Here is a 25000-nt window from a genome sequence, read left to right as displayed (position 1 = left end):
GTGTGTGTGGGGTGGGTGAAGGGTCAAACAGGGGTGGTCTGGTCCGGTGTGTGTGGGGTGGGTGAAGGGTCAAACAGGGGTGGTCTGGTCCGGTGTGTGTGGGGTGGGTGAAGGGTCGAATAGGAGTGGTCTGGTCCTGGAGGAGACAGGAGAGACTGAATCACCTGATATCAGACAGAACTGTCAACTCGTTACACTCATCTCCATCTGCAGTCTGACAGCCTCCACTCTCACTGATTTCCACAGGGAAGGGGAATTTAATTATACATAACCAATCACTAGAGACCAACATATCCGCCTGAATCTAGTTAGTCCGCCCGTGGTGCCGATTGGCTAATTGTTAGTCCCCCGGTGGTGCTCAATGGACCGAGCATTTTCCAGCTGAGAAAGCCAGAGCAGATGCCAGACCAGAACCAGTCAACCCAGACCAGAACCAGTCAACACAGACCAGAACCAGTCAACCCAGTGGAGTGGGCAGAATCAAAGGTCTGATCCCAGGCCAGGGACTGAACTCACCCCTCTGCCTCACCCTTGTGTGTGTGTGTGTGTGTGTGTGTGTGTGTGTGTGTGTGTGTGTGTGTGTGTGTGTGTATGTATGTATGTATGTATGTATGTATGTATGTATGTATGCGCGCGTGTATATATATTGTAGTTGAAGTATTTCAGATGTGACTACTGTAGTTAATTTATTTCTTTTTGTAAGACAACCGGAAGGGATTGGTGAAATAGTTAGCATGTGTGGGGAGAGACCCCATGGGAGAGACAGAGAGAGAGTATCTGGTTCCTGGTCTCCACTCTAAACGCTTCTCTCAACTACACTGGTGGGTGGAGATCTCTGACTGTCTGGTATCGCCAGGTTTCTAACTGGAGGACTGTGGTGATGATGACAATGACCGCGCCCCCCCCAGCTATCTGTCCCTGTGCCTCCAGCTGTAGAGCCAGCCCAGTCCTAACACTCACAGACACACACACACACTCTACTACCGTCTGTGAATATGTTAAAATATTAATATATTGACATCAGCTACCGTAGAAGAACCATTGATGACAGCGTATTGTTATCAATGTATGAGAAGTGTAATGTCTTAAGTGTTTAAAATAAAATTCAATTGGACCAAGGAGGGTGTGTGTATGTGTGTGTGCGTGTGTGTGGTTGTGCTTTACAAGGTGTGGGTCTGTGGATGAACTCTGTAGCAGGATCACAGCCCAGCGGCTGGGACTGACAGGCATGTCAGAACTGTACACGATGTTCACGCCAGACATTCACGTCTAGAGTTGACTTAGGGGGCGTTTCCATTGGGTCGGGTATGTTTATGCAACAGGAACATCAGTGGACGGATTCAGGGATAAAGGTACGTTGGCGGGACGGTAGTCTTTATAATATGTTGTACCAACGTGCTTTGCTCTTGTCTCATGTAGCATGTTTGTGTTTTCATCGTGTCTGTGTGAACAATACGTTCTCACCGTGAAGGAGGAGGAACCGAAGTAGCTGGTCTCCGGGGCGGAGGACGCGGTTCTGTGAGCACAGACATGGCGGCGTCCTTCCTCAGGACAGGACACCGCTGTCTGGAGGTACCCGTTATAGTTTTTCGGCATAACACCGGGTTGCCGCCGTCGCTTTCATTTAGGTTACAATCGAGTAAACTAAAACTATGATTTGATTCAGAAAGTGAACAACCCGGTGTTATGCCGAAAAACATCTTTACTGCAATAAACGCAAATAGTGGACGCGCAAAAGAAAATAAAGGGCGGACCACTTGATTGATTTCCGACTTGTCGACTGGCTTGACCGCAGTGTATTGTGTGTGTGTGCGTGTGTGAGAGAGAGGGGGGGTCTAACCTGTTACTAATCACTAGCTTTGAGTGAGTGAGTGAGTGCCCACTGCTCAGATTGCTGCCTGTAGCCCCAGAGCTCTGGTCCTTCTGATCCCAGAGAGAGAGATTCAGTATGAATGCTCAGAGTGCTGCCTGTAGCAGCCCCTGGTATCTGTGACCATCATTTCAAATCCCCATGTATTGTATTCATAACAAAGTAGGAAATGTATTGACTGATTTCAAAATATATTTTTTTTCACATGAGCTTATTATCTTTAATGTCTGCACTCCCACCATGTGCGACAGAAAAAGTGATCTTGCAGGGTGTGCAAAAGGCAGCATTTTCATTGCCGGCTACTTATGGCGCGTTCCAGGCAACCCGTAACTCGTATTTTTCCTACCTCCTACCCGTGAAAATGCTCTGGAATGGCAGTCAAACCCGTAACTTCCCACCCGTGAACTCGACAGATCGATGTACTCCCAGTTGCCGGGTGGGAAGTTACGGGTTTGCCTGCCATTCCAGAGCATTTTCACGTGTAGGAGGTCGGAAAAATACGAGTTACGGGTTGCCTGGAACGCGCCATTATGCCGCGTTCCAGAGAGGATTTTGAGCTCGTAAGTTACGACTTCATAGCGTTCCAGGCAAACTGTCTGAATGCGTGGCATTCTGGATAAATGTAAACAAGCCGATATGGTAAAAGCTTGAGAATTGGCACATTGTCAGAGCTGGCAAGCTAAACATTGTATGCCTAATTTCGCTATTCTAAGAAATCGTACGTTACATTTTATTTATTGACATCGACTTTTTGCCGTTTGCATGGTCACGTTCAGGTTTACCTTAATGTTAGCTAGCTAGCACAAGCTTTTTCTTGTCAACATATTTGGGCATAATTACATACACATAGCAGGTTGTAGTGCATAATCGTTTGTATTATTTGGATTACAACGTACAAAGGCTTTACGTTGCCCTAAAGTTATCTTCGTAGCCATACACATGGGGGCTGCCATCTTGCTTAGAGGGCTGTGTGACGTCAGAGAGCGCAACTGGGGGTACATCGATCTGTACGAGTTCACGGGTGGGAAATTACGGGTTTGACTGCCATTCCAGAGCATTTTCACGTGTAGGAGATCGGAAAAACACGAGTTACGGGTTGCCTGGAACGCGCCATTAACCTATCGGAGAAAGGAGTACATTTTCTATAGAAAAGCGGGACATTTTAGTGTCCCGACAGATATTTGTCGGGACTCGGGATAGGGTAATTAGTACTCTTTCTGTACCTCCTAACCATTTTTTTTTGCATTGACTTAGAGTTGAATCTGGATTAGCCACCTGCCGTTCCGGAAACATGAACCAATCTGGATGCTAATGTATGGGCTTTAGATGCAGTTCCGGACTGCAATTCCGTATTCCCAATCTGGATTCCGGATTCAGAAAAAATAACCTGTAAAGCCTTTCCATGTCCACTTGGGGGCGCTGTCAGGCCAAAATGTGTCCGTGGGACAAAATGTGTCCGGGTGACGTAATTGAGCTGGTTTATACAATTCAGTTGACTAAAGTGAGTAAAATGGCTGTATTTCTCTGCTAGCTATCTTGTTATTGATCTCAAATATTGGACGTTTCTAATGTATTTCAGATTTTGGCCTGACAGTGCCATGGGTTAAATATTTTGAGTTGAATTTGGAACTCCCAACCAGGAACAGTACTAATAACCTCCTATATTTTTCCCAATTCATCCCTTAATCACTCATAGATGCCTATTTGGAATCTTCAATCCAAATTACCATTTTTTCTCCTAATCAACTCTTATTGTGTTTTCTTGTCTCTTCTGGTCTGTGGACACCTCTGGAATGGTCTGATTGGTGTGTGTCATCGTCCCGTCATGGGCTACCACCCTTTCGACCAATCAGAGCTCTAGATGCTTCCCTTCAATATGACTGTGTCTTAGAGCCACCAAATTTGATGTGTGTCACCCATCCATCCCATGACACTTTCTTTCAATTTGTCTGTATTCAGGCTTTAGATTAGGATCCGGAATCGGATCTAATACCATGTGACTTCCAGTATAGCGCTTCGAGTGGTCAGGTTTATATTGCAGAATTTCATGTTTAGATGTGAATCTGGACTCCCAAAGACTAGGCTTTAGATTAGGATCCGGAACCAGATCTAATACATGTGGCTTCCAGTCTAGCGCACCTAGTGGTCAGACTTGATAAAATCATTACTTAGTGTGGGAACATGTTGGACACCTACTTTCATTGGATTAATTGGATTCAGGGCCTACTAAAGCCTTCAGATACCAAGGTCGAAGGCTCTACTTGCATATTAAGTACAGTTATTGACAGCCATTTTGCACAAGAGGCTATACATTGTGAACGGAAGGTGCTAGAGACTCAAAACCACCACAGGTGTGTCCAGCACCCTCAAATTAGGGCAGACAGACGTTGGTTGCGAGAGAATCGGTTAGGCTTTAAATTTGGATCCGGAACCAGATCTAATATCCAGTCTAGCACACCTCCACCATGACATATATCAAGTTTCGTGTCAATAGGACCTGTATAACAAAAGTGCCAAATGAATGGGTTTGGATATGAATTTAGAAACTTTCAGATACAGATCCGGAAACACATCTAATAAAGGGTTAGGGTTAGGGGGATGTCTGGCCACAGTGGACCCTGGCAGCAGCCTGGCGCTGGTGTTATTCTCTCCTGTGGTGCTCACGCTCTGCAGGGGGCGCTCTGGAGCCATCTGAGAAGAGCTGCCCCACCAGCCACAGCCTTCAGCTCCTCGCCTACAGACAGGAAGACTCCCAGGAGAACCCACATTAGTAAGGCTTACAGACACACACACACACACACTCAGCCGAGCCAACAGAACACAATAACATTCCGTTCATAATAGTCTAGAGGGATTTCATCCCTGCTCTGACCCTCAAATAAAAATCTAGAAACTTAATTTTCTCATCTTTGCTTGCCTACATACAAAATACTGGGGAAAAACGGTCCAAGAAGGGTCCAAGATTGGCAATTTGGTGGCCATTTTGATATGCAAATTAGAAGGTCAAAACCTTTTTTTTTCCCCATCACCCTTGAATTATGTGATATAGACTGGTTTCTGACTTTTACCCCCAAATGCCCCTCACTTTCACATTTTCAGAAATCCCTCTAGACTAACATTCCAATCTGGTGCCGATTGGCTGTAATTGTAACTGATATCATCACAGTTAAACAGTTTACTCACTAATAAGGCGTTAAGGATGTGGAGGTCATGTCACAATAACGTCTTATAAACTGCAGCAATATCCTGTAATAACATGTTCTGAGCAGTTGTAACCTGCTCTCTCTCTCTGCATGCGTAGAGAAGGCCAAACCCCAGTCTGTTGTAGATGTGGCCAAATTGCTGCAGAGTCTGCGCTCCGCCACGCCCGACCGGCCAGCCGCGGCCCACACCGCCACTGGACAGCCTGTCCCCAAGCACACCGTCACTGGACAGCCTGTCCCCAAGCCTACCTCTCAACCTGTCCCCAAGCCTGTCTCTCAGCCTGTCCCCAAGCCTGCCTCTGTTGTCCCGCCTATGTCCTCAGTGGCAGGTCCAGCTGTCGATCATCCTGGGGCTCCTCTCCCCAACTCTGCTACTACAGGAGAATCCACATCCTCCAGCTCCACCAGCCCTAACCCTGTCTCTGCTCCTGTACCTGCCCCTGACCCTGTAGCTGCCCCTGACTGTGTAGCTGACCCTGTCTCTGCCCCTGTAGCTGCCCCTGTCTCTGCCCCTGTCTCTGCCCCTGCAGCTGACCCTGTAGCCCGCCCTGTATCAGTCCCTTTATCTGTATCTGTCCCCGACCATGATGCAGTCTCTGTAGCTAGCCCTGCTCCCAACTCTGTAACTGACCATGACCTGCCCCCTCCGAGCCTAGCTAAAGACCTGCCTGTAGAAGACTCCTCCTCCCTCAGGGCGGAGCCTGTAGAAGACTCCTCCCCCATCAGGGCGGAGCCTATAGAAGACTCCTCCCACACCAGGACAGATCCTGTAGAAGACTCCTCCTCCCTCAGGGCGGTGCCTGTAGAAGACTCCTCCCCCATCAGCACAGATCCTGTAGAAGACTCCTCCCCCATCAGCGCAGAGCCTATAGAAGACTCCTCCCATGTCAGGGCGGAGCCTCTAGGAGACTCCTCCCCCACTAGGGTGGAGCCTGTAGATGACTCCTCCCCCATTAGTGCACACCCTGAAGAAGACTCCTCCCACATCAGGGTGGAGCCTGTTGAAGACTCCTCCCCCATTAGGGCAGAGCCTATAGAAGACTCCTCCCATGTCAGGGCGGAGCCTCTAGGAGACTCCTTCCCCACTAGGGTGGAGCCTGTAGAAGACTCCTCCCCCATTAGTGCACACCCTGTAGAAGAATCCTCCCACATCAGGGTGGAGCCTGTTGAAGACTCCTCCCCCATTAGGGCAGAGCCTATAGAAGACTCCTCACATGTCAGGGCGGAACCTGTATGGGACTCCGCCCCCACTAGGGTGGAGCCGGTAGAAGACTCCTCACCCATTAGTGCGCACCCTGTAGAAGACTCCTCTTACGTTAAGGCGAAGCCTGTAGAAGACTCCTCCCACATCAGGGCAGGGCCTGTAGAAGACTCCTCCTACATCAGGGCCGAGCGTATAGAAGACTCCTCCCACATCAATGCAGGGCCTGCAGAAGACTCCTCCCACATCAGGGCAGGGTCTGTAGAAGACTCCTCCCACATCAGGGCAGGGCCTGTAGAAGACTCCTCCCACATCAGAGCAGGGCCTGTAGAAGACTCCTCCCTTAAGCTAGAGCAGACTGCTACTGCAGCAGAAGCAGGCTCCGCCCGCACTGTGGCCCCCCCAGACCTGCCCCCTCCGGGAGCAGAAGCTGTCCCAGTTACCCCCGAAACTACCCCGGCTACACCACTTACCCCGGTTAAAGCTGAAGTTGCCCCAACAGCTGAGGAAACAGAATCACCCATCACCCCAGATGTTGCCCCTAGAGAGACTTCAGCTGCCCCAGATGCCTTACAAGATGCCCCAGCGGAAGCTGCAGATACCGTGGTGGAGGCCACAACTGCCTCTGCTGACACTCCAGCTGCCCCAGAGCCGACTACAACCTCAGCATCTGCCCTAGAAGACGCCACATCTACCCTAAAGGAAGCTACAGCTACCCCAGTACACGTTACCCCTGTAGCTGACAAGGCGATAACAGTTTCAACTCTCACCTTAGATTTTGCCCCACTACATGCCGCTGTTGCCCCAGAAGTTGATGAAGTCGCTCCAGTGGAACCCACAGCTGCCCCAGGAGATGCCCTGTGTGCCCCAGAGAAGGCAGTAGTTATGCCAGAAAAGACAGTAGTTACCCCAGAAGTCTCCTCCACAGGGATAGCTGGGGCTGCACACACACCTCACCCCCCAACAGGCCAATTGGGACCTCCCATCTCAGAACCTCTCAGAACAGAACTTAGCCAATCAGAACCTCCCATTTTTGAGCTTAGTGAGTTTAGCCAACCAGGACCTCCCACCCTAGAGCCTAGCCTACTAGAACCTTCCACCATAGAGTTTAGCCAATCAGAACGGTTCTCTCCTCCTGTAGAGGTCACATCCAGGACAACATACTCTCCTGTAGAGGTCCTCAGTGAAGCACCAGTCATGACCTCTGCTATTGGCCATGAGCTGGAAGCTATGGTTGCTATTGGCCAGGAATTGGAAGCTATGGATGCTATTGGCCAGGAATTGGAAGCTATGGCTGCTATTGGTCAGGATTTGGCAGCTGAGGTTAGTATTGGCCAACTGGAGGCAACTGAGGTTGCTATTGGCCAGGATCTGGCAGCATTGGCTGCTATTGGCCAGCTGGAGGCAGCTGAGGCTGCTATAGATCAGCTGAAGGCAACAGATGTTGCTATTGGCCAGGAGCTGGAAGCTAAGGTTATTATTGGTCAAAACCTGGCAGCTGACCTTGCTATTTGCGAGGAGTTGGAAGCTTTGGCTGCTGTTGGCCAGGCGGCCCCTGCTCCAGCGACAGTAGACCTTGTAGGGCCGGGAGACCCTGCGGTCCGGCCGGAAGAATCTGTCGACTCTGTGATGCTGGGACCACCTGATGGAGAACCAGGAGACTCTGGAGTCCAGGAAACTGCTGAGGGTACACACACACACACAAACACACACACACACACACACACACACACACACAAACATGCACACACACATGCATACACCCTGTCTCCCTCTCCAGCATGGGGGCTGGTGTCTCTGATCAACACCATCTTGCATGTCTGCCTCCCCCTCTCCTCTCCTCTGCCTCCCCCTCTCCTATCCTCTGCCTCCCCCTCTCCTCTCCTGGACGCAGCATCTACTGTCGTGTATTAATTTGCCTAACTAAGCTCGAACCTTTGTTCTAATCCAGATTATATTATGTGTCTATTCTTAAAAGTCAGTTTTAGGCCCGGCTAGCTCAGTCGGACAAAACAGTAGGCCATTTCTGTAAGGGAGGGGGAGAGCAGTTGCTCCGTGGGAACGCAGCTGTGAGCAAAGTAACATTAACCGTGATCAGTAATTGGCCAGTAGATAACGGATCAGGCTAAGAAACAACACTGCGTTAGAAAGCAGGTGTTCTCACATCAGATACGGGGTATATAAGACCCCGTGAGGCATCGGTCCGGGGTAGTATCTCTCGAGAGCTTTACCGGTTTTAATTGTCTGTTACTGTACATACAAATAAAGCCATTGCATTAAGTTTCGATTACCAGTGCCTTTTTGATTTGACTTCAACTTACTCAACTATTGAACAAAGACCATTTGAAGATAGTAACAAGATCAAAGGCGTCCTTAATCACGTCACTACCTAATGTTACTGGTGCTGGTACTGCTGGTACTGTTACTGGTGCTGGTACTGCTGGTACTGCCGGTACCGCTACTGGTGCTGGTACTGCTACTGGTGCTGGTACAACATGTTGCTGGTGTCTACTACAGGACACACCTACTACATGACTCTGGGTCCATTTTGAAGATGGACGTTTAAGTTTAGGTAAACGAGTGGTTAAGGTTAGGGTTAGGGTAAGGGGGAGGGGGGGCATTCACCATAATCACAAGAGGAAACAGGCACAGCCACAGCCACACGCACACACTGTCCATCATCTCTGAGTACCTCTGGCTGTTAACACACACCATCTAAACCAGGAAGTTATCTCCGGTGGGGGGGGGGGGGGGGGGGTGTCATGTAGTGGGTCCTTAGAGCAGCATGAAGCTTCCTAACATTAGTGACTTTGTTCTGTGTTCTCCTCTCCTCCAGACTGTGTGGACCCAGTCCAGAGGATCTTCCTGCAGAAGATCAGAGAGTACTCCAGCAGGAGCCAGTAAGACCTGGCCTAACCCTAACCCACACTTCACCCTTTATGTATCTCTATGGACTCTGTACACGTCTATGAACTTTATATTCTGTAGGTCTATGGACTCTATGTAGGTCTATGGACTCTATGTAGGTCTATGGACTCTATGTAGGTCTATGGACTCTGTACACATCTATGAACTGTAGCTTTATGGACTATGTATGTCTATGAACTCTGTGTAGTTCTATGGACTCTCCTTGTTGCTCTGGACTTCCTGTGTTCACTTCACCTCCCAGGGTGGTCTAAATAGGCCTGGTCAACTCGAGATTTAGTCACTAATAAATGTAAATGGGTTACACCACTCACGACTAGTTCCTAGTAACAACTAAATATTTACACCACCCTGGGAGGTGGTGTAAGTGATGACTAGTGCGAGGAAGTAGCTAATACTAGCGTCTTCAACTCTGCTATTAGGACGGAGGTGGGCTGAAAAATTTTAGCTAAATCTGTCAGTGGAATTTTTTTTAGCAGATGTCTTAATTATATCAAGATTAAACTAACTATTGGCACCGGTGTGCTTATTGGTGTCATATTTATTCAGTTTGAGTAATTTCACGATCGAGCTAGCTAACCACCTTTAGCCCAATTGGCTCAGTTGCTGGTTAGCGATGAGAGGGGGAGTCCCAGCCGAGTTGCTAACCCTCCGTTGCGGGTTGGGGGGATCCTGCCTCTCATAGCTAACCAGCAACAGGTCAGTGGACTGTACCAGGCAGCCTATGTTATGTCTGAACCAAATAACGTTATCGAACAAGCTTGGGAACTAGCTGGCTAGGATAATTTAAGCATAACAATCCAACGGCCAACTCCGCCAAAAGAACCTCTCCACTGCACAAGCTTCTCACCAACCCCAATAATAATAAGCACAAGCTACCGAGTGCAACGTTAGCCCTGCTAACGGAGATAATGAATTTGGAGGAGAGTGTTACAGCTGGTGCTAAACGAGGCAAAGGAAGAACATTTTGTGGACTATTATCACAGCCATTCCACAGTTGGGATTATACAGAAGGGTGAGGATCGAGCCTGTTGGATGACCAACTCAAATGCCTGGCAAGGTCAATATTCTGTTGTAAATTACATAATTCGTATGTGTGCCGGAGCCCGACGACTATTTTTTTTAGTAACTAGTTAGTAGTTACTAGTTAAGACAACGCCTAAATGGCAGGGTGAGGGTTAGGGTTAACCCTAATGACAACGTGACTAAATGCTTGGGTTTAGTGAGTCACACGATAAGACAAACTGGTGCAACCCAGTCCGTGTGTCTCCCCGTGTCTTCCCTCTCTCTCCTCTCTCTCCTCTCTCTCCTCTCTCTCCTCTCTCTCCTCTCTCTCCTCTCTCTCCTCTCTCTCCTATCAGAGCTTGCGGGGGTCTGGTGGAGGCAGGGCCAGAGTATGAGAAGGCCCTATCAGAAGAGAGGGTTAAGCTCCAGTGGCAATTTGGGGGCGGAGACCTCAGCCAGTTCCCAGAATTCTCCTTTCAAGGTGTGTGGGCTTGCGTGCATGTGTGTGTGTATGTGTGCATGCATATGCATCAATTGTAACTTACTTAATGGCTGTTCCTTTCTCCCTCTCTCTCCCCGTCATCACCCCCCCCCCCCCTCTCTCTCTCTCTCTCTCTCTCTCTCTCTCTCTCTCTCTCTCTCTCTCTCTCTCTCTCCCTCTCTCTCCCCTTCATCACCTCTCTCTCTCTCTCCACCCTCATCATCAACCCTCTCTCTCTTTCTCTCTCTTTCTCTCTCTCTCTCTCTCAGATCCCCTGTTAGATGATGTCTCCTCCAGATGACCAGTGGCTGTCCTGCTCTTGTGTGCTGTTTGTCACTGTGGCGTCAGGAATGTTTAATAAAGTTTTCTGTCTAAAGGATCAGTGTTGTGTTTTCTCTACATGGGGTCAGACAAGCAGATAGTTGCAGGTACGATGTCTTAACTGTGCTGGTGGTCCAGACAGTGTGCTTCAGAGCAGAGCTTGGTAGGACTCATCAGACAGTTCACTTCCACAAATAGATGAACTTTAAGTGTTTCAGCAGTGAGAATGTACAGCACAGGTTAGAGTAAAGATATACAGAGAAGAGAATATACAATATAACAGAGTACAAGAGATATACATACAGTATACATAAAATATAGAATATATACATACATACAATCTGTATAAATGTGTGTAATAATATTCATGTTTACATACATACAGTATATGCACACATCCACAACACTCGGGAACACTCAGGTACTGTTCTAGAGTATGATGGCCGATGGCCCAAAGGAATGCTCTGTTTTGCCCCTGGATGGGAGGAGCCTGTGGCTGAAGGTGCTCCCCATCTGCCACAGCGCGTCATAGAGGGGATGAGAGGCGTTGTTCAGCATGGACTTCAGTTTGTCCCTCATCCTCCTCTCCACCACAGCCTCCAGGCTGTCCAGTTGGGGCCCCACGACAGAGCTGGCCTTCCTCACCGGTTTGTCCCCAGACCAAGTGTTGCTTCCCCAGCAGGCCACAGCAAAGACCAGTGTGCTGGGTACCACAGACTGGTAGAACATCCTCAGCAGCCTGCTACACACATCAAAGGACCTGAGCCTCCTGAGGAAGAACAGTCTGCTCTGTCCTTTCCTGTAGAGGGCCTCAGGGTTGTCAGGAATTTGTATGAGTCCACCATCTCAACCTCCTCCCCCTGGATGGTAATAGGGGTTGGGAGTCTCTGGTTCCTTCTGAAGTCCACCACCAGCTGCTTGGTTTTGCTGATGTTGAGTTGGAGCTGGGTCTCCTCGGACGATCATACGAATCTCCTGACCACATCCCTCCTCCTCTACGTCCTCACTGAGACCACATCCCTCCTCCTCTACGTCCTCACTGAGACCACATCCCTCCTCCTCTACGTCCTCACTGAGACCACATCCCTCCTCCTCTACGTCCTCACTGAGACCACATCCCTCCTCTACGTCCTCACTGAGACCACATCCCTCCTCCTCTACGTCCTCACTGAGACCACATCCCTCCTCTACGTCCTCACTGAGACCACATCCCTCCTCCTCTACGACCTCACTGAGACCACATCCCTCCTCCTCTACGTCCTCACTGAGACCACATCCCTCCTCCTCTACGTCCTCACTGAGACCACATCCCTCCTTCTCTACGTCCTCACTGAGACCACATCCCTCCTCCTCTACGTCCTCACTGAGACCATATCCCTCCTCCTCTACGTCCTCACTGATGCAGCCCACGATAGAGGAGTGGATAGATGAGTCAGGAGAGCTTCTGGAGGGGGCACGCTCCAGAGTTGTGGCTGAAGTCGGAGGTGATCCATAATATATACATCGAAATTCTAGATTACAGTATATAGTATCTTAATACTGTATCGTTGGTTTGGGGATACTTAGGAATAGGCCTATTTTAAGTTCGGTGATTTTTTAATTATTATTATTTTTTAGAAATTTGATTATTATAGGCCTACTACACTTGAAAACTAAGGCCCAATACCCCCCTTAGCCCTTGGTCCTACCCCTACGCGTAGGGTAGTGTGTCCTATTCCTTTCAGCTTCTAGGACTAGGGGGCATATCGAGGGCTAGTGGACGTTCAAACCAAGGGTTTTCAGATGCTGACCTGAAACCGAGGGGTAGATGAAAACTCACACCTTGTGGCTCCGTTTTGAAGGAACACTACCCAGTCGAGGGCACTTTAAAACTAGGAGCTAGGGCTAAGGGGGAGTATTGGGATTGAGCCTAATTCTAAAGCTAATTCTGGAATATTTACAGTTTTGCACTGTCCTTGAGAAATAAGCCGAATAAATAATATTATAACACACGCGCGCGCGCGCACGCACACACACACACACACACACACACACACACACACACACACACACACACACACACACACACACACACACACACACACACACACACATTCCTAATGAAGGCACGAGGGGCAGGGTTGAGCCTTCGGGGCGGGACAACTCTTGGGTCTGAGTTCCGGCGCTCCGCCCACATCATGAATATTGAAAAGAAAAATTGTCTGCGTGCCCGTACGTCATGACGACACAAGAAAACTGCGACCCGCGATTGCAGCAGCGCCTTGTCAGTGTGACGAAGATTGGCACCCAGGTAAGCTGTCACTCAAATTCTGCTTTTCTCCGTCCCCCATCAATCTAACGATCGACTGCGGCGTGCTGGGATGCGGCGGCCTCGCCGTGTGAGGAGAGGAGAGGATGTCCCGGTGCCGGGGAGGCGCGGGAGACCGAGGCGAGAGGGAGCCGTTGCGGTGGTGGAATAAAGATGTCGGCTTGTTTGGCGAGAGAGCGAGAGGAATGGCCGGCAGGGCCCTGTGCGCGCGCGCGTGTGTTAGGAGGACCTTACCGGCCATCTGGTCCCGAGCCCTCCGCTCCCCGTCATACAGAGAGTAGAGGCGACTTATTCCGGTTTGTTTACAGTCCCGTCGCCAGAGTGAACAAGCAGACCGCCGCAGCTCACATACAGCCTCACTGATGCTGATCAGAACAGCCGCTAGATCAGAATCCGCGTCGGGTGTGGAGGATGAATCTCTGTAGCCTAACTTACCCTACATTTGTGTGACCGGAGCCGTTCACGGTTCAGCCGTTAAGAACCGTAAGCCTAGTTCAGACGGAGCCCTGTGGTACGCTGCATTTTGGACATGATCACATATTAATTCGCAGCTAATGTTATAATAATAATGTCATTTAGCTACTTCCCTGTTAATGCAACCCCTCGTGTGTGGTAGGACTGGCAGCGTCCTGGACTGGCATGACTGAGTGTTGGCATCGCTGGCAGACTCCGAGATGGCCGAACATCTGGCACCTGTAGAGGAATACCCCCAGGTTGAACAGGTGAGGGGGGGGGTACTGAAGTCAAATGAAGAGGAGACACAGGGTTCTACTGGAGGAGGAAGAGAGGAAGGTGGAGGGCGGGAGAGAGAGAGACAGGGGGGGGGATTGGCTCAGACTTCTTACAGAGAGAAGCAATAATGATACATAAACTAATTCTCTTTTCTTCTCTCAACTTCCCATCCTCCTCCTCTTCTTCTCCTCCCCCAGGTCCTGGTTCAGATGGGTGTAGGAGGAGAGATGGAGGGAGAGGAAGACAGGAGAGTGACAGAGGAGGGGAGAGAAGTAGGAGGAGCTAGCCCCCACCCCCCTCACGCCCAGACCCCAATGGAGACGGACAAAACCAACATCTACAGGTACCCTGATCCTCCCTCCATCCTCCTCTCTCCTCCCTTCTTTCTCCATCCTCCTCTCTCCTCCTCCTCTGTCTAGCCTCCTCCTCCATCCACCTCTCCTGCTGAAACCACGTGTGTGTGTGTGTGTGTGTGTGTGTGTGTGTGTGTGTGTGTATAGACACCCCCTGTTTCCGCTGCTGGCTCTGCTGTTTGAGAAGTGTGAACAGTCCACCCAGACGTCTGAATGTGTAAGCTCCGCCTCCCTCCGAGCCGACCTCGACAACTTCCTGCTCAACCACAGGAAGGAGGGGTCCTCCAGCCAGGACCCTGACACTGACAGCCTGGTGAGACACACACACGCACACACACACACGCCACACATACTTGTGGAGTTGCATTGCTGAGTTGTGTGTGTGTGTGTGTGTGTGTGTGTGTGTGTGTGTGCGTAGATGGTAGGTGCTCTGCAGGTGTTACGTATCCACCTGTTGGAGCTGGAGAAGGTGAGTGACTTGTGTAAGGACTTCTGCTCTCGCTACATCGCCTGCCTGCGGACCAAGATGAACTCTGACACTCTGCTGGGGGCCGAGACAGATAACACTGACTCTCCTGGACTCACTCAGGTAACACATACACACACACACACACACACACACACATTCATATAGGGATGTGCCCAGCAACTATTTTCACTGACGACTAGACGGTGGTTTTGCAACTGACTGAACGACTCGTCTAAATCAGAGATTCCCAGAGATACTCAGCTGCAGCCAATCTGCATTCGTTGAGCAGAGTTACTCTCTTCGCTCTCCCCAGAACAGTAGTTCAGCCCGTCTTTACAGCTTATTACTACGCAAAGATCTACATGTGATTTATTTAGTTTAGTTGAAGAGTAGGCTAGCCTAATAGTATGTTTTAGTAGGATAAAATGAGAACATTAGATATTGCCTTTGATAGGCTGTCAATCTAAACTAAACCTTTTAATAGAATTAAGCAGAGCGCAATGGAATGGTTCTGTTTCATGAACGGATATTTGAAAATAAATAACCATAAGAATAAATGAATAACCTTTAAGACAAACTTAAATAAATAACCTTCTTCATATGGACATTGATATATCAACTATTCACGTCTAAACATCTTTATTTCAAGTCGGAACATGGCCATGAAACAACAGGGCTGCGTCTCCTGTAGCGCTCTGCCCATCATGGGAGGAGAATTATCGGCTCGTCTGGCTTCAGAGACGATGGACGGCAGCTTTCCCAGCTGTTAATGACACATTTGTTTTCCGTCGCAACCAACCGCAGTTTTTCTTCGCAACCAACCCCATGTTTAGTTGTTTTGTTCAGTAGTGTAGCGAGATAAACCTACGGCCGTTCCCCTCAGCAAGGCAGAATGAGAGGGTCAGAAGGATACATGCTTCGTCTGTTAATATCCAAGAAATACGCAGAGACATGCAAACAAATAGACTACATATGAAGAATAGACAAGTCTATATTTAGTCTGGACGATGGTGATTTAGTTTGAATGATGATCATAGCTGCGCTGCAGTAAGGATGAACCCCTCTCTCTCTCCCTCTCTGTCTCTCCCTCTCTCTCCCTTGCTCTCTCTCTCCCTCTCTCTCTTCCTTGCTCTGTCTCTCTCCCTTGCTCTCTCTCTCCCTTGCTCTCTCTCTCACACAGGAGCGCACAGCAGACAGGACACTCAGTATTCAGGCCTATTTTTAGGGTTATGCGGTGATCATCACCCAGATAAGTGCAATCAATTAAGTCCAGTCAAGAGTCAATAGATTGCACTTGGAAAAATCAATAGTGGTCTGAGATCTGTAGGCTGGTCCAGTCTGGGGAAGCGTTGGGTCTTCGTTCAGTGGAATAAGCGGTTCAGAATTGGCCCAGCTCATCTTGAGTTGGTCAAAGCAACCACCTGATATTATTGACATTATTAAATTAGTTGTGTAGTGGTCAGCTGAAATAGAACCATTTTGCAGTAGGCTATCAACACATTTTTTGGCTTAACGAACACAACGAACAACAAATATACAATTAATTTGGCTATTTTTTTGCACAGTAGGCCCATTATTTATTTCAATGTATTTTTATTTGCACTATTTTATATTGTTCTATATGTGTTTTTTGTGGACCAATGTTTGAAGTTTTAATAAATCTTTTTTTAAATCAATTATATTATATTCAGTTTAGCCGACTAGTATTTCCTAAACAACTAGCAGGAGCTGCGCCTTATAGTTGAATAAACGACTCCCTACATCCATACTCTTTCTCCACGTGGCTCTACTGCAGCTGGACTCACGTGTGTGTGTGTGTGTGTGCCTGTGTGTGTGTGTGTGTGTGTGTGTGTGCCTGTGTGTGTGTGCGTGTGTGTGTGCGTGTGTATGCGTGTGCGTGTGTGTGTAGACCTCCAGTCCAGTTTCGGGAACGCTCAGCCCCCAGGGCATTGTGGTCCCAGCATCGGCCCTGCAGCACGGCAACATCACCCTGACGACGGTCAACCCCGCCCAGATGGTCACAGGTATGTCTCCATGGTTACGTGCAGTTTGCGCTCTGCCCCTCCCCTGTCTGTCTCCATGGAAACACAGTGGCCCAATCCCAGCGTCCCCCCTAAGGCCTGAACCCTCTCAGACGCCCTGACGTCACCTGGTGTGGTTGAGTGTGACTGGCAGCAGGGGGGGGTAAGGCTGTGAAGAGCTGGTCGGGGTTAGGGTTAGGGTTAACCCTACTGGGGGTTTGGGTTAGGGTTAGGGTTAGGGTTAACCCTACTGGGGGTTCGGGTTAGGGTTAGGGTTAACCCTACTGGGGGTTTGGGACTTTTTATTTTACCTTTTGAATTGTACTTTGATGTTGGGCTGAATCAGACACCCTGAAAACGTATTTTGTTTTGTAACATGAACGTTAGGGTTGGTTTGTTTGTTTGTTTATTTACCGTTCTTCTGGTAACCCTGTGTTTCATGTCACAACGATATGAACTGTGGGTAATTCCCTCAGGCGAAGTCCGCAGCAGTGCAGACTTATGGAAAGTGGGCATAAAGGGCTCAAAATGTCTGCCGGAGAGCCCTGGAGCACTTGAGGATGTGCCAGTGGGACAATAGAACAGCCTTGAGCCTCACCAACGCACCTCACACCAACACACCTCACACCAACGCACCTCGCACCAACGCACCTCACACCAACGTACCTCACACCAACGCCCCTCACACTAACATGTCCCTAACCCTCACCAACGCGCCTCACGTCTCAACAGTCAGTGAGTGTGGACGTTGGAATTGGGCCAGTCTCTAATATGTGTTACCTGCAGTAACAGTGTGTGTGTGTGTGTGTGTGTGTGTGTGTGTGTGTGTGTGTGTGTGTGTGTGTGTGTGTGTGTGTGTGTGTGTGTGTGAGCAGGGGGAACAGTCTACCAGCCCATCACCGTGGTTACGCCGCAGGGGCAGGTGGTGGCACAAGGTCTCTCACCTGGAACCATACGCTTCCAAAACACACAGGTAGACACACACACACACACACACACACACACACACACACACACACACACACAAGCACACACACACAGATAAGTTGTGAATGAATGTGTGTGTGTGTGTGTAGCTGGTGCAGCAGGTGCAGCTGAACCAGGAGCTGAGCTTCTTCCCTCAGCAGCAGCATCATCATCATCCTCAGGAGGAAGGCAGCCGCAGCAAGAGAGGAGTTCTGCCCAAGCAGGCCACCAACGTCATGCGCTCCTGGCTGTTCCAGCACATCGCTGTGAGTAACACACACTCACTAACACACACACACACACACACACACACACACACACACTCAAACTCCACACACGCTCACACAAACACACACACTCACACACACACAGGATTATCTACAACAGTTAGATTTTCTGTTGGGTGGCTTAGTAACATTTCGCTGTGTGTGTGTGTGTGTGTGTGTGTGTGTGTGTGTGTGTGTGTGTGTGTGTGTGAGTGTGTGTGTGTCTTGTGATGGCTTGCTGCAGGGTATCAGCAGAGACTGAAGTGTGAGAATGTTTTATAACTGGCCCACAATCCGACTGGCGTGTGCGCGCACACACACACACTCACACACACACACACACACACACACACACACACACACACACACACACACACACACACACACACACAGCCTCCAGTCTGATCAAGTAGGAACTGCATTAAAATAACTTCAACTTTCAACTCTGTTCTGTATTGGTCCCTGAATTGATCAAAACAACAAGGTCTTTGATAGAAACATGCATAGAACATTCATAGAAACATGCATAGAACATACAGTTAGGTCCATACATATTTGGACATTGACATACAGTATCATTTTCCTTATTTTGGCTCTGTACACCACCACAATGGATTTGAAATGAAACAATCAAGATGTGCTTTAATTGCAATCTTTCAGCTTTAATTTGAGGGTATTTGTATGCAAATCAGGTGAACGGTCTAGGAATCATAATACCTTTTATTATGTTGTACCCCCCTTTTTAAGGGTCCAAAAGTAATTGGACAATTGGCTGCTTAGCTGTTCCATGGCCAAGTGTGTGTTATCCCCTCTTTATTTCATTTACAAGGAGCAGATAAAAGGTCTAGAGTTAATTTCAAGTGTGGGACTTGCATCTGTTGCTGTCAACTCTCAATATGAAATCTCGATATGAAAGAGCTGTCACTATCAGTGAAGCAAGCCATCATTAGGCAGAAAAATCAAAACAAACTCATCAGAGAGATAGCAAAAACATTAGGTGTGGCCAAATCAACTGTTTGGTACATTCTTACAAAGAAAGAACCCACTGTTGAGCTCAACAACACAAAAAGACCCAGAAGACCACAGAAAACAACTGTGGTGGATGACAGAAAAATTATTTCCCTGGTGAAGAAAGATCTTCACAACAGTTGGCCAGATCAAGAACACTCCAGTATGTAGGCGTATCTGTGTCAAAGTCAACAATCAAGAGACTTCACCAGAGTAAATACAGAGGGTTCACCATAAGATGGTGAGCCTCAAAAGCATGAAGACCAGATTCGAGTTTGCCAAAACACATCTTAAAAAGCCTGTACAGTTCTGGAACAACATCCTTCGGATAGATGAGCCAAAGATCAACTTGAATGCTGGGAAGAGAAGAGTATGGAGAAGGGAAGGAACTACTCATGGTCCAAAGCATATCACCTCACCAGTGAAGCATGATGGTGGTAGTGTTATGGCGTGGGCATGTATGGCTGCCAGTGGAACTGGTTCCCTTGTATTTACTGATGATGTGAATGCTGACAAAAGTAGCAGGATGAATTCTGAAGTGTTTTGAGCAATATTATCTGCTCATATTCAGCCAAATGCTTCCGAACTCATTGGACAGTGCAGATGGACAATGACCCGAAGCATACTGCGAAAGCAACCAAAGAGTTTTTCAAGGCAAAGAAGTGGAATATTCTGCAATGGCCAAGTCAATCACTTGACATGAATCCAATTGAGCATGCATTTCACTTCCTGAAGACAAAACTGAAGGGAAACCGCCCAAAGAACAAGCAGGAACTGAAGACAGGTGCAGTAGAGGCCTGGCAGAGCATCACCAGGGATGAGACCCGGCGTCTGGTGATGTCTATGGGCTCCAGACTTCAGGATGTCATTGACTGCAAAAGATTTGCAACCAAATATTAAAAATGACCATTTGATTATGATTGTGTCAGTTTGTCCGATTACATTTGGTCCCTTAGAAAGGGGGAACCATGGAGAGGGAGCTTGGCCGGAGAATCGGAGCAGCTGGTGCAGTTCTGCAGTCGCTTTACCGCACTGTTGTGACGAAAAGAGAGCTGAGCCAAAAGGCAAAGCTCTCGATCTACCGGTCTATCTTCGTCCCCACCCTCACCTATGGTCATGAAGGATGGGTCATGACCGAAAGAACGAGATCACGGATACAAGCGGCCGAAATGAGTTTTCTCCGGAGGGTGGCTGGGGTCTCCCTGAGAGATCAGGTGAGAAGTTCAGTCATCCGGGAGAGACCCGGAGTAGAGCCGCTGCTCCTTTGCGTCGAAAGGAGCCAGTTGAGGTGGTTCGGGCATCTAGTGAGGATGCCTCCTGGGCGCCTCCCTAGGGAGGTGTTCCAGGCGTGTCCAGCTGGGAGGAGGCCGCGGGGTAGACCCAGGACTAGGTGGCGGGATTACATCTCCGCACTGGCCTGTGAGCGGCTAAAGATTCCCCAGGCAGAGCTGGTTGATGCTGCCAGGGAAAGAGATGTCTGGGGCCCCCTGCTGGAGCTGCTGCCTCCGCGACCCGACCCCGGATAAGCGGATAAAGATGGATGGATGAAAAGGGGGGAACACATATTAAATGTGTTGTGATTCCTACACCATTCACCTGATTTGCATGTAAATACCCTCAAATTAAAGCTGAAAATCTGCATTTAAAGCACATATTGATTGTTTCATTTCAAATCTATTGTGGTGGTGTACAGAGCCAAAATGAGGAAAATTGTGTCAATGTCCAAATATTTATGGACTTAACTGTACATACATAAAAACATATACATAGAATGTACATATAACATATATAGAAACATACATAGAACATACTTAGAAACAGGCATAGAACACATACATACCTAGAAACATACATAGAAACATACATAGACTCTAAAGCTCAGTAGACCTGCAATAAGTTAGAAAACCCTTAGTAGCATCACCACTTCTCAGTTTTCTCTGTTTCTGTCCCTTCTCTCTCTCTCTCTCTCTCTCTCTCTCTCTCTCTCCCTCCCTCCCTCTCAGCACCCCTACCCCACTGAGGAGGAGAAGAAGCAGATCGCCATCCAGACAAACCTCTCTCTCCTCCAGGTCAACAACTGGTGAGACTCTCACTCCTCAACACGGAGCACACACACACACACTCCGCTTCCACCACCTCCTCCCAGATAGCTGATTGGCTGATCCTTCCCAGGTTCATCAATGCAAGGAGGCGGATCCTCCAGCCCATGATTGACAGCAGCTCCTCGGACACGCCCAAGAGCAGGAAAAGGGCCAATCAGAGTCGACCAACCCAGCGCTTCTGGCCTGACTCCATTGCCTCGGCAACCGGTCTCCCCCACGCAATGGACGAGCAGGACGACAACGGTATTTCCCATAATACACCCGAGTAGTGGGGGTTTAGGAGCTCCACCAATAGGAACACAGGTTGTAGGAGCTCCACCAATAGGAACACAGGTTGTAGGAGCTCCACCAATAGGAACACAGGTTGTAGGAGCTCCACCAATAGGAACACAGGTTGTAGGAGCTCCACCAATGGCAACACAGGTTGTAGGAGCTCCACCAATGGCAACACAGGTTTTAGGAGCTCCACCAATAGGAACACAGGTTGTAGGAGCTCCACCAATAGGAACACAGGTTGTAGGAGCTCCACTGATAGGAAAACTGGTTGTAGTCGTGTTGCTGACCGGAAGGTTGACCCTGTGACCTCCCTGCTCCCCAGTTACCATGGTGACGATGGGCATGAGCGTGGAGGAGTTGCAGAGCCTGTCGTCAGACGGAGCCACTCTCGCCATGCAGCAAGTCATGCTGGGAACTCACAGCGAGGAGGAGGAGGAGGAGGAAGAGGAGGATGAGGAAGAGGAGGACGGAGGCATGGCTGGACTGGGTTGATAGGATATCTCGCTCTCTCTCTTTAGACCCCCCCACCCCCCCCACACACACACACACACACACCTTTCTGTCTTTCTCCCTCCCTTTCTCTGTCTCTCTCCACCCCCCCCCCCCCCCCTCTCTGTACTGCATGCATATTTGACCAGACGTAGTCCCTCTTCACTCCGCCCCGTGCTGCCCCCCTACCCCCTCCCCCAGTCGTCTGGATGGACCCAGCTGTCCTGGCGGTTGGGACAGACCCAGCTGTCCTGGTGGTTGGGACAGACCCAGCTGTCCTGGCGGTTGGGACAGACCCAGCTGTCCTGGCGGTTGGGACAGACCCAGCTGTCCTGGTGGTTGGGACAGACCCAGCTGTCCTGGAGGTTGGGACAGACCCAGCTGTCCTGGAGGTTGGGACAGACCCAGCTGTCCTGGCGGTTGGGACAGACCCAGCTGTCCTGGCGGTTGGGACAGACCCAGCTGTCCTGGAGGTTGGGACAGACCCAGCTGTCCTGGAGGTTGGGACAGACCCAGCTGTCCTGGAGGTTGGGACAGACCCAGCTGTCCTGGTGGTTGGGACAGACCCAGCTGTCCTGGCGGTTGGGACAGACCCAGCTGTCCTGGAGGTTGGGACAGACCCAGCTGTCCTGGAGGTTGGGACAGACCCAGCTGTCCTGGAGGTTGGGACAGACTCATCAGACTGAGCAGAATATTTTTATATGTCAGACGGTGCAGTTTTATTTCGGTTTCATCATCATGTTTCTGAATCAATAAAACAACATGGGTTTCTCTCGGATACTGCCGTGTATCTGTGTGCGCGTGTTTGAGAGTGTGAGAGACTGTGTGTGTGTGTGTGTGTGTGTGTGTGTGTGTGTGTGAAAAAGTGTGTATGTGTGTGTGTTTGAGAGTGAGAAAGTATGTGTGTGTGTGTGTGTGTGTGTAATTGAGAGAAAGTGTGTGTGTATTTGAGTGTGAGAAAGTGTATTTGAGAGTGAGAAAGTGTGTATTTGAGAGTGAGAAGTGTGTGTGTATTTGAGTGTGAGAAAGTGTGTGTGTATTTGAGAGTGAGAAAGTGTGTATGAGTGTGTGTGTAATTGAGAGTGAGAAAGTGTGTGTATTTGAGAGTGAGAAAGTGTGTATTTGAGAGTGAGAAAGTGTGTATTTGAGAGTGAGCAAGTGTGTATGTGTGTATTTGAGAGTGAGAAAGTGTCTGTAGAGTGTGTATTTGAGAGTGAGAAAGTGTGTATTTGAGAGCGAGAACGTGTGTATTTGAGAGTGAGAAAGTGTGTGTGTTTGAGAGTGAGAACGTGTGTGTGTATTTGAGAGTGAGAAAGTGTGTATTTGAGAGTGAGAAAGTGTGTATTTGAGAGTGAGCAAGTGTGTATGTGTGTATTTGAGAGTGAGAAAGTGTGTGTAGAGTATGTATTTGAGAGTGAGAAAGTGTGTGTATTTGAGAGCGAGAACGTGTGTATTTGAAAGTGAGAAAGTGTGTGTGTTTGAGAGTGAGAACGTGTGTGTGTGTGTGTGTATTTGAGAGTGAGAAAGTGAAAGGTTAGGAAGGGTTAGGGTTAGCTAGAAAGGTAGATCCGGTCCTGGCCTCTGAGCCACAGTCAGACCTCTGGATGCTGTAGTCATGGTGATGCTGATGCTGTAGTCATGGTGATTCAGTTTCAGTGTAGTTTATTTGAGAAGGGACAGTGCATATTCATAAACAAGTGTAAATATGCCAGAATTGGCCAAAAGGCACATTTTCATCCAAAGATCTCAGCCAAGGGTCTATAGAAACAAAAGGCTTCCTGAAATGGTGAAAGACACAAGTAAATGGTGAAACATTACATTAGTCATTTAGCAGACGCTTTTATTCAAAGCGACTAATTGCATTTAACGTAGGAAAAGCCAATGTACTACTACTTGCCAGAACTCACAAGTGCATCTCCTTTCTAAAACAAGTGACTAAGAGCATAATCTAGTGCTGAAGGCAAAGTGCAAGAATATCAATCTAAAATACAACAGGTGCTTAACAGGGAGGATCGTTGTAGTACTTCTTGAAGAGGTGAGTTTAGAGCCTGCGACAAAAGATGGGCAGCGACTGTGAAACATGAAAGTACAAAACATAGACAGTTAAAAAAGATGTACTTGTTCGTTATGTAATGAATGCATTGAGTAGAGTTGGAGCCAAGTCATGGGTGGCTTTATAGACAGGGAATATGTTTGCATATCTTATCAGGTTATCCCAGTTTAAAATGTTATATTTCTTCAGGATTGAGCAGTGGTGAAAGTGCCTTGAATTGAAGTCCGTCAATGATTGTCAGTCCCCCTGTAGTACCAGAACCCACCACAAAGGGGGCACCTTTCCAATGCATTATTCCATTAACAAGTACATTTCGTTTTTTACATCAAAAACTATGCTTAGTGTAAGTATAGTCAATTTTAATTTCAGTATAGACAATTTTACTCGGGAAACCATGTACTTATACATCTGCAGAGAGTAGAACTTGAGGTGTTTAGTAGCGCTAGATATGTCTGTATTTCAACATTCATTATAGGACTTTAGACCATACAGGTGCATGGACTTGTTTGCCCACTAGATGGAGATGTTATTGTACTCTTTATTCACTCCACCATGGTTTGTGGAGAGCTTACTTTGGTCAATTATTGATACACATGTGACATTAGTAGCGCTAGATATGTCTGTATTTCAACGTTCAGGTGCATGCACTTGTTTGAACACTGAAACTGCTGTGTGTTTCAGTAAAAGTGGTCTGTTCTACTCAGGAACACTTCTACTGTTCAAATCCACGGACGTTAACAGCTTCCTGGCTTGTTTAATCCTGGTTTTACATGTTAGGATTCTCATTGGTTAGTGTAACATATTAATTCAAAAATAAATTGCACATTTTCACTCCATCATTGCCACAAAGGAACATGCATCACGGGTGGGGGACGACATGTTTACTGTGCCCTGGTTTGCATAGTGATTCTGATGCTGTGCGTGGGGTGTGGGTGGCCTGTGAGCAGCTTG

General features: G+C 48.4%; 2 protein-coding genes across 2 annotated transcripts; both read left to right on the top strand.

The window, feature by feature from the left end:
* The first annotated feature begins 1240 nt into the window (after window positions 1–1240).
* On the top strand, window positions 1241–11061 carry LOC311316514 (ATP synthase-coupling factor 6, mitochondrial). Its single transcript, XM_084447381.1, has 6 exons — window positions 1241–1352; window positions 1472–1572; window positions 4544–4640; window positions 9111–9174; window positions 10561–10685; window positions 10955–11061. Exons 2-6 carry the CDS (start codon window positions 1531–1533, stop codon window positions 10984–10986), a joined length of 360 nt encoding a protein of 119 aa, XP_084303507.1. The 5' UTR covers window positions 1241–1352; window positions 1472–1530; the 3' UTR covers window positions 10987–11061.
* A 2187-nt stretch (window positions 11062–13248) lies between these two features.
* On the top strand, window positions 13249–22718 carry pknox1.2 (pbx/knotted 1 homeobox 1.2). Its single transcript, XM_084447057.1, has 11 exons — window positions 13249–13296; window positions 13931–14036; window positions 14244–14389; window positions 14547–14712; window positions 14818–14988; window positions 16778–16892; window positions 17765–17862; window positions 17966–18121; window positions 21133–21209; window positions 21302–21474; window positions 21830–22718. Exons 2-11 carry the CDS (start codon window positions 13989–13991, stop codon window positions 21997–21999), a joined length of 1320 nt encoding a protein of 439 aa, XP_084303183.1. The 5' UTR covers window positions 13249–13296; window positions 13931–13988; the 3' UTR covers window positions 22000–22718.
* The last annotated feature ends 2282 nt before the right edge of the window (window positions 22719–25000 follow it).

This window comes from Borostomias antarcticus, assembly GCF_949987555.1.
Source record: "Borostomias antarcticus genome assembly, chromosome: 12".
In the NCBI taxonomy this organism is placed as follows: domain Eukaryota; kingdom Metazoa; phylum Chordata; class Actinopteri; order Stomiiformes; family Stomiidae; genus Borostomias; species Borostomias antarcticus.
The sequence above is the reverse complement of the archived record's forward strand: the minus strand, read 5'-3'. Positions and strand labels throughout refer to the sequence as shown.

What these genes read in the sequence shown, in the direction of transcription:
- LOC311316514 (XM_084447381.1), top strand. Translation starts at nt 1,531, where the DNA reads ATGGCGGCGTCCTTCCTCAGGACAGGACACCGCTGTCTGGAG. An exon ending in CAGGACACCGCTGTCTGGAG is followed by an intron (nt 1,573 to 4,543) that starts GTACCCGTTATA and finishes CACGCTCTGCAG; the next exon opens with GGGGCGCTCTGGAGCCATCT. An exon ending in TCCCAGGAGAACCCACATTA is followed by an intron (nt 4,641 to 9,110) that starts GTAAGGCTTACA and finishes CCTCTCCTCCAG; the next exon opens with ACTGTGTGGACCCAGTCCAG.
- pknox1.2 (XM_084447057.1), top strand. Translation starts at nt 13,989, where the DNA reads ATGGCCGAACATCTGGCACCTGTAGAGGAATACCCCCAGGTTGAACAG. An exon ending in CCCCGCCCAGATGGTCACAG is followed by an intron (nt 16,893 to 17,764) that starts GTATGTCTCCAT and finishes GTGTGTGAGCAG; the next exon opens with GGGGAACAGTCTACCAGCCC. An exon ending in GGCTGTTCCAGCACATCGCT is followed by an intron (nt 18,122 to 21,132) that starts GTGAGTAACACA and finishes CCTCCCTCTCAG; the next exon opens with CACCCCTACCCCACTGAGGA.